The sequence below is a fragment of the Mus musculus genome, chromosome 9 (assembly GCF_000001635.26).
Source record: "Mus musculus strain C57BL/6J chromosome 9, GRCm38.p6 C57BL/6J".
NCBI classification, from domain to species: Eukaryota; Metazoa; Chordata; class Mammalia; order Rodentia; family Muridae; genus Mus; species Mus musculus.
Window position 1 is genome coordinate 85,317,952 of NC_000075.6, and position 9,409 is coordinate 85,327,360.

The following is a 9,409-nucleotide window of genomic DNA, read 5'->3' on the forward strand; positions in this document are numbered from 1 at the left end:
GAGAACATGACTATTCCAGAATACTACACTCAGACTCCAAGGTTTTTACTTCAAGTTTTGTTTTTGTTTTTGTTTTTCTGTTCTGGCGCTTGTCCAGGATCCCACACATGGCATTTGGTGCCATGTCTCCATTGTGGATTCTCTTGCTTTGGGTAGTTTTCACATTGTCTTTGTTCAGTGATGAAGTATTACTAGCCTGGTACTTAATCAAATGAATTCCCCTCAAGTTTAGGTGTTAAATATGCCCTATTGATGTTGACCATGATCAGCTGTTCAACGTAAGGTTTGTCAGGTCTCTGTATTAGTTGTAGAACACAGGTAGACTGCCCATACTTAGGAGGTGGAGTTAATCTCTCCTTCACTGAGGGTGAAGTATTTAACATAGATTATTTTGAATACTACATGAAGAGCCTGCATCCTCGCCTGATTCCCTGGGTTATTCCAGACTTTCAGATCAGTGCGCTGCTGCACGGATATTTTATTATGCTGGTTATTATCCAAATAGTTATTGATTTTACTGTGCAAGTCCCAGCTTCATCCACTGGAGTTCTACCCTTGCCCCATCATTATAATCTATTTTTCAGCTTTCCTTTGTTTCTGAAGTTCCATGTTCCTCGTGCATATATATTTCCTTCTCTGTCTCTAGGTTTAGATCCAGCCACTTCTATTGGAGTGCAGCATTGGAAACCAAGATGGAGGTCCTGGCTGGTGAAAGCCACTGTGCTCTCAAATGACTCCTCATCCCACTCTCCTGCCTGAATGCATGTGTCAGGATATTCCTGTAATTGATTTCAAACTTTGTTCTGAGGAGGAAATTATGGCTTCATTTCAGAAATACACGGTGGTTTTAAATTAACCATAGCAGTATAATTTTAAAGACAAGTATAATTTTCATTTTGATTATTAATCACCGTGTTTTCTTTTTCTTATTAAAGGAATTGAATATTTGAAGAATGAGCTCCTCAAGGAGAGGACAGGTTAGCTCAGTGCAGCCTGGAAATTTGAGTAGAAATGGCAGGGTGTAGGCAAGCCTGGTAGGAATTTAATACATTCTATCCTTATCCAACTCTTATTTTTAAAAGAACTAAGCTATGGCCAAAAAAATGTGAAGAACTGGTTATGGAAAAATGAAAATGTTATAGAAAGGATGAAGAGATTGACACACAAACGCCATTATCTAACCAAATAGCTAACTTGTATTTGTGTGTATGTGCTTGATGTGTGTTGTGTGATGTATGTGATATATGATGTATGATGTATGCGTGATGTGTGTGATGTGTTTATGATGTGTATATGATTTATGTGTGATGTTTGTGTGATGCATGTGATGTGTGTGTGATGTGTATATGATGTATTTGTGATGTGTCCGATGTGTGTGTGTGATATGTGTATGGTATATGATGTGTGTGTGATGTGAATGTGATGTGTATATGATGTGTGTGTGATGTGTGATATGTATAATGTGTGTGTGATGTGTATATCATATGTGTGACGTGTGTGTGTGGTATGTTGATATGTGTGTAATACATGTGTGATATGCGTGATGTATGTGTGTGTGTGTGAGATGTATGCCTGATGTGTATGTATATGTGTATGATGTATGTGTGTGTGTGTGTGTGTGTGTGTGTGTGTGTGTGTGTGTGAGATGTGTGATGAGGAAGGTGTTTTTAAAACCAGAAGTGCCCCTTTCATAGACAACATCAACCATGTGTTCTATTCGCCATTAAGGTTTTGCCTGGCTCTTATGACCACACCCATGTCCTAGTGTAACACAGGTTTACCAAACTCTCATGCTGAACTCTCATGCTGCTAGTATTAAAGAAAGCTCCAAACCCCACAAGGAAAACCTATACCTAAAGTGTAGAACCCCCGCTAAGCTTTAGAGAACTCTTTAGTGCTTGCTCAAATGATAGTATTTAGTAACCTAGCACCTAGAGAAAACTTACATGAGTGCACACGCGCGCGCGCGCGCACACACACACACACACACACACACACACACACCTCTTAATCTTTTCTCAACTTCCTCTTCCCATTGTTGATTTTCAATATTTATTCATTATACAAATTAAACATCCTACTGAATATCATAATTTTGATATTTAACTAACACTGATAATGGAATCACAGTTGTTGGGCTACTCATAAGAAGCCACGCCTACTCAAAACTACCAGAATCCTGAAGTTCAGGACTGAGAGTCTGAAAACTACTGATACTGAAAACAGCTTTGGCTTCTGGGTCACTTAACCCTGCTAAGTTTATACCCAGACAAAAATTTTTGGCATCAAATAGCTAGTTTCTTTTGAAGCTGTTTGAGTCATTTAGATGGTCTGGCTGGAGAATGAACACTGTCATTTCTTAAGCTGCAATGTGCTTTGGAAGGCTGGTCTGCTCCCGTGTATGCCTCATGCTTGAGAGTGTACACAGCTTGGGGTTCAGAGGACACGATCTTTAGCACATTAAACACCAAATAGAGCAGACACAGATCAATAGAAAAAAATAACTTCTTTTTATTTACAAAAACAAAAATCCAAATATTGGATGCTGTAAACAAAATTCACAATCTGTTCCCTCTAGCACTGCTGCGAACATGTCAGTTTTGAAGAGTCCATTTTCTATCAACTCTTTTTACTGCCTGTGACACACAATTGTCAAAACGTTCCAAGAGTGACCCAGGGTGCATCTTGCTGTCATAGGACAACTCAGAGCAGGCAATGGTTGTAGGGAGGTGGGAGGGAGGGCCAAGGGTAAACAGAGCCTCTTACATTCTGCAAAGCTTTGCAGCAAGGATCCCCAAGCCCCTCAGCACCGCCCACTTTGTACGGTTATCACTGATTTCTTAGCAAGCCATTACCATGACAACACGTGACACGGAGATCCCTCCACAGCACTGAAATGGTGATGCTAAAAGAAATATTAAAGAAAGAGTATATTCAAATAGGTGCTATATATGAAAACAGGATATTTTTGACTTTTTTTGTTTTGTTTTGTTTTTATCTAACACACATTTTTCTTTCACAACAAAAGCTTATTTTTGACAGCTGCTGACAGCTTTTAACATAATACATTTCATTTACAAAATAGTTCACAATATTTATTTAACAAGCATTGCATTAAAACAAGGATATGCACAGTAAAGCAACCAACGACAGCAAACAGAAGGGGTGGCAAAAACAGTATGTTCACTTTTCATTTCACTTCCTGATTGGATTGAGTATTCTGCCCATCCTTGTGCTTTTTTGGACCCAGGTCAAAACAGCCTAACTATACCAAAGAGCGCAAGCGCTCCGTTCAACTTTGGAAAGTCCATCCCCCTGTAAGAGTTCTTGAGGCAGTTGAATTTACTGCAGATGAAGTAAACTTTGTAAAAGGACACAGTCACAGGCTAAGTGTTCTCTGACATGCCAGACTGGACACGTGAGAAGAACCTTCAGAAGGCAAGACTTCTCCCTGTTTCAAAGTAACAGTACACTAGGCCAGACAAACACAAGAGCAAACAAACCGTGGGCACTGATTAGATGCAGAGAGAGCTGTCCTTTGCTCTGACATTCAGAATTTTAGGCCACACATCCACAAAGAGAGACACATATTCCCTTGCATGTTCAACTACATATGCACAGGACTATAGTATGCACAAAATAGAAATAAATTATATAAGGGTTAAAGTAAATGCCAAAAGTTGCCTTGAACACAGCCTGTTCTATCTGAATGTTGCGTGCTGGTTCTTTTGACTAAGTTCTTTTGACTTAGCTTGCAGCTAAGTAAGCAAGCAAGGAATAGAAAATACTTGAGAAAGTAAATGATAAACATTATTTTCTAATAAGGCCCCTTCAAACAAAAACCTGTGCTGTCAGTTAACAGCAGGCTGCTACTATGGCAGAGCCCAAGATCTCCAGACTTTTCAAAACAGTGGACAACTCATATTTGCAGAGTTAGCATGAGCAGAAACCAGGTCACCAGAAAAGCCTCTGTCCCCCGCCCCAGCAGTCCAGGGGAACTTGCAGGAGAGCTAAGTGGGCTGGACTGTGGTTTCTGATAGGTGAGTTCCAGACTTCAGCTGCAAGCTGAACAAGGTTTCCTGGGACTTTGTGTATGATTTTTCAAATGCAGGGCAGTGAAGGGGAAAACTGGACCACCATGGGAGTAAGATCAGTTCCTTATAAAAGAGAGTGGCAGTGTTGGGGGCTGTGGCAGCTTAGTGAGGATTCTCAGGGAAGCTGTCCAATCAGAGCCAATCTGGTTGCTGTTAAGGCTTCAGATACAGATGCACAGAAGGGTGGTCCAGACAGATGAACCTGGACTAATCTGTCCAGCAGAAGCTGAGAGATGCTGAGATAACATCATTCATTGCCAAGGTGAGAGAGTTACATTCACCCTAGCATCTCTGTCACTGACTGGCTCTGCAAAGGAATGACCATACCTAGCAGTCATTCACTAAGGTTCCAGGGGACTGTGTGATTGTTTCACAACAATAAGGGAAGGTTTTTAATGCATTTGTTTCATTTTTTTGAAATGTTATTTTTCAGAGATCAAGGTCTACAGAGCTGGGACAGGAGTTAAGTTTAGCTGTCGCTGAACATGAAAATATCAGTTCACGACACAAAGGTACACAAATGGTCTCCTGGGAGAGAAAACTAAAGCTGGGTTTGAGCGAATACAACGTGATTTAATTTAAGGTGCAGTACTACATATTTCTATGCAGTGTGACAACCAGATCAAACATATTTCATATCGGATAAATTTATAAAATGTATATATATGTATATATAATATAGATATCCTATATATAAACTTTATGTAATTGTGCAAATACTCTTTAAAAATGGTCATTTCACATTTATTAAATTCTAGTGGTCCAAAATGTAGAATGCACTCATTTGTATTTTCATTTAAATATTAGGAAGTAGTGTTCAGGTTCCAGAATTTTTTTTCCGCAGTTTATGGATTTAGTTATCCTATCTCTGGTCCATGATCCACAAGTTCTAAGCCTTGAAGGTATGTGATTCCATTTATTTAAGGGGGAGGGGTTCAGACTCTCAAAATGTCAAGTAAGTCAATTAAAAAGTATGCTACCAAATATTCTTCCATTTGTGAAGTTCTCTGGCTCACTGAAAATAAGAAAAAACTCACTATAAATGTGTAATCTCTGCTTTTCCTACAAATATATTACTCATTTACCTCCACTTGTCTTATTTTTTTATGGGTTTTAAGTCATCATTGCAGTTTGCCCATGTCTTCTAAGATCCTACCAAAAACATAAAAAGCACTATATTTAAATTTTTCCTATTTGATACATTATTTTAGATCATAGACAAAGTAGTGTGTGTATATATACATACATACATATCACATATATGTGTGTGTGTATACACACAAACAATATATACGTACCTATGATAACATCACACCAAACAATATCAACTTTATATAGGTATTTGCCAAAAAAAAAAAAAAAAATAGGGCATTTCCTCCACCATTCACAAGCTTATATGTTGTTTTATTTTTTTTTCTTGAGTCCCTGATAAAATAAAATAATTATTAAACCATAAAATAACCTTTTCCACTTCAAATCTTCTGAAAGCAACAGGCACTTTGATGTGTATTGGTGTGTAACAAATATAGTAACTCTTTATATATCCTATTCTATCTCTTCTGCTTGGGAATTTTTATCTGTTAAATCTTTGGTCCTTGAGCATGTTTTCTTGGCTACAGCTGTTTTTTGCTTGCGTCTTCACATTTAAAATAATAATAATAATTAAAAAAAACGCAAGCTACGCACGAAGCTGGAATTAACGGGTCGTGTCATCCTTAAGTTCTGCTGTTTGTTACGAGGACAGCATCGACTGACTGTTGGTCGGTTTGGACTGTTGGTTTGGATTGAGCTGTTTCTCTGAGGAAAACAGGATCATTCCAAAGAGAGCACTTGCTTCAAAACAGACGGTAATACCTTCTAGTATAGTAGCCCTGCTTTCCCCTGTTACTTTCTGACCTCCTCGTGTGATAGGCAAGGCTTTCCTCCTCTGTGGTTTCCCATTTGTGAATGCCATCTGAAAAGTTTGTCCACCATTCTCTTCCCTATGGCAGAGCTATGGGAGTAGCTACTGCAAACCCATATTGTCAAAATCAAGCCTTTTTTTTTTTCCTTTTTTAAAATTCTCTTGTTATTTTGGGAGAATCTGGCTGCTTTTTACCAACAGGCCTCGTTTGTTTCAAGATACCATCCAATTGGGTAGAGACCATAGGTGAGGTGGGTGGCTAGGGAGGGTGACAGTTGAGATCCTGCTCCTGTACTGATGGAAAGATCCAAAAGCATTGCCAACTTTAAAATCAGGAGCAAGTCCTCCGTGCACTAAACACATCCCTAATTAGGACTGGGTCACTTCCCTTTTTGGTGTTGTGTCATAATTTTTCTTCCTTTCTTTTTTTTTCTTTCTCTCTTTCTTTCTTTTTTTCCCCCCTGTCTTACTTGAAATGGCTTCCCCATGGGACATTTTTTAAACATTCTTAGTTGCAGGGTAACCAAGTAGAGTATGTCTGCTGCTGGCATGTGAACACGGGCTGAACTTGTGCAATGTAGTAATTGCTAAAGTTAGCATCTGCAACATAGGGGGCCGGCTGGTAATAGCAAGTGACATTAGCCACATTAGGAATGACATTTTGGTCAGCTAGCACCCGGATTGCCAGCATGGTGATAAGGTTTAAAGTCTGCCTCCTTTCATGTCCCATCAGGCACACCGTACTCTCGTTTACCACTCCATGAAGGGTCATGAGATAGTCATACTTGCGGTCTTCCAAGCCCACGAAGTGGTTCTGCAAGTAGGACTCCAGCTTTCTCTGCTGCTCTCCGATGTCTGAGAAGTCAATAAAAAACCGGGAACACATGTACCTCTGGAGGGTCTTGATCTCCTCGGAGGCAGGCCTGAAGCCCCGCACTAAGAGATTGCAGTACTTAAGCAGGCCTCCCCCTCTTATTTCCTCTGGGTTCCTGGTGGCAATGATCTTGTTGCAAAGGTGATCAAAGGCTTCGTGGAAATCACCATAGACACTCTCACCGATGATGGTGGGGTGAAATGTCTCAGTCATCGGGTTCTCTGAACACTCGTAAAAGAGGAGAAGAGAGTCTAATTTGATTTGAAAAGAATCTACACTGAATTCAAACTGCCTCCGCAGGGAATCCACAAACTTCAGCTCCACATTTTTGCCACTGTTGTTTGACAGGGATATAAGGCTCCACCGGTCAGAATCATTGCACACTTTAACCATTTTCTGCACATAAGCCTCCTACGATGTAAAAGAAACAAGGAAATGAACAAAGCTGGTAAAGGAACAATAAATGTGTCTCAGCTGCTTTGCTGAGAATTATTTTGCTCCTTCCTGTTTGTTTTGTTAAGTTTCAGCAAAACACTACCTACGAGCTTAAACGGTCTTCGGAAAACAGGGGAAAAAATACATTTAACGAGTAGTTTTGCCGTCTGGGAAAGAGACTAGAAGTAATAGTTTGAGGCTTTTGGCAGACACAGCAGCATACTAAGACGTTCTATTGTCATGTCTGAGTTCAAATGTTATTTTTTGAAGATGGTCTAATGGGCACAATATTCACCCAGTATCCACAGAGAGACAGACAGTGTCGTGAGTTGGCCTCTCTCAGCCTGGTCTCCAACCACCCCGTTCTCCTCCCCCTTAGGCAATCAATCTTATCAGTCGAGTGTGTCCCTCCAGCGACACTCTACAGTTACAGCCAAAGAGGAACTAAATTGCCTTCAGACAACTTTAATTAATTATACAAAACGCCACCTAAACCGAAGGGGAGGGGCACACTATTACACCCTCGACTCTGTGAATTAACAGGGAAAAGCATCAAATATCTTAAACGCCGAAGTCAGTGGAGTATGGATCGATTCACATTTTCCAATATAATAAAAACCATTGACTCAGTTCTGCTTCAGGCTGCTATTTTTCCCAAAGTCTAGATTACAAGATGACTCAAAAAAATTATTTACATCATTCCATCCTTCCACCAATCACGTTATACTCTGGACAAGAGTCCAGCAAGGAAAGTCAAGAGTTAAACCATAGAGAGAAGGAAGAGAAGGAAACGCAGAGGAGGAAGCACAGAGTTGTGGCGCTGGATCTCCCAGGAAACTAAAACACTCCACACCACTCACGCGCATTAGTGCGCTCGTGAAAAAAAAATAATAAAAAAATAAATAAACGAACTCACTATGGCCATACTGACGGCAGTCAAGGCAAGCTGGGCTTGCTTTCTCCCCACCCCTGCTCTGCCCAAGCCCATCAGGTGGCTTTACCTTGAGAGTGAGCGGTGTGATCTTCTCCTTGTTCACCCCTTCGGGCAAGAAGTCTAACAGGCAATCCAGAACGACGTCCTTCACAGTCTGAAACTCCTCTTCCCCACGCAGGTCAGCGCAGAAGATGAGGTCCAGGTCCTTGTAGCCTAGGCCACTGTCCTGGTGCAGGACGTGACTGGCGGCTGAGCCGTTGAGGCGCACGTCGCGGACACCTATGCCCTTCTCTTCCAGGCGCCTCCTCACCACCTTCACAATCAGGCTTGGCTGCAGCTCGAGCGTGGGGAAGTTGCCGCGCCCGTGGATCGGGATGGTCTCGCTCAGAATGCCGTCCAACCGCTGCACTTGCTCCCAGTTCAGCACATTGCAGTGCGCCGTGGGGCTTTCGCAATAGTCCGAGCAGCGGTCGCCGAAGCTGCTGCCGCCGCCGCCGAAGTCACCACCCAGGGGGATGTAAGGGCCGCCGGTCAGCTCGTCCTCTGCCATGGCAAAGTACCCTTCGCCCTCGGCCATGTAGTGCCCTCCGAAAGCCACTTGGCCTTGGTCAGTCCTAAGAGGAAAGAGTGGATTTAGGGGAGCGGCAGAGAGGTGTGCGGGTGAGGGGACAGGGGTCCCGCCGAGGGGCCTGGGCTTCCCCTCCCCGATCGTGACGCCCATAGTAGCCCTCCTCCCCCAACCCTCACCGACCCCAATGCCCAGCCGCGCGCCGCGCCCCGCAGAGCAGCCCCGCACCAAAAGTATCTCTGATGCATCTGGAAAGCACAAGCGAGAGTCCCGTCTGTGTCACCTGGAGGCGGCCGCCCCTTCTAGGAGCGCAGGCGAGCGAGGAACCGCGAGGCGGACACACTTCGCAGGAGCTGCGAGTGCGCTCCCGGCAGCGGCCCGCGACTTCTCCGCGCCGACCCCCGCCGCGCCCTGAGCGTTCCCGCCCCTTGCCCGCGCCCCGCCCGCGCCCCCGCTGCGGTGGTCTCGGAGGTGGCGGCTCTCGACGCCGCCGATGCCACCGCGCACACTCGCGTCTCTGGAGCTTTAGCAGTTGTGCGGGGGGAAATGTCTTCAGTACTTTTTTTATACCGGGCTTCTCCGCGCTTCCGGGGCCCCAGCG

The 9,409-nt window shown here is 43.1% G+C and overlaps 1 protein-coding gene across 2 annotated transcripts; it reads right to left on the reverse strand.

The window, feature by feature from the left end:
* Positions 1 to 2,487: 2,487 nt before the first annotated feature.
* On the reverse strand, positions 2,488 to 9,199 carry Tent5a (terminal nucleotidyltransferase 5A). Of its 2 annotated transcripts, none has more exons than NM_001160379.1 (3): positions 9,092 to 9,199; positions 8,308 to 8,854; positions 2,488 to 7,282 (listed from the first exon to the last, which is right to left on the reverse strand). In NM_001160379.1, the coding sequence occupies exons 2-3, from the start codon at positions 8,815 to 8,817 to the stop codon at positions 6,506 to 6,508; spliced, it is 1,287 nt and encodes a 428-aa protein (NP_001153851.1). In that variant the 5' UTR covers positions 8,818 to 8,854; positions 9,092 to 9,199; the 3' UTR covers positions 2,488 to 6,505. The 2 variants fall into 2 exon arrangements, with proteins under 2 accessions (NP_001153851.1, NP_001153850.1); NM_001160378.1 differs by having other exon boundaries at positions 9,037 to 9,173.
* Between the last annotated feature and the right edge of the window lie 210 nt (positions 9,200 to 9,409).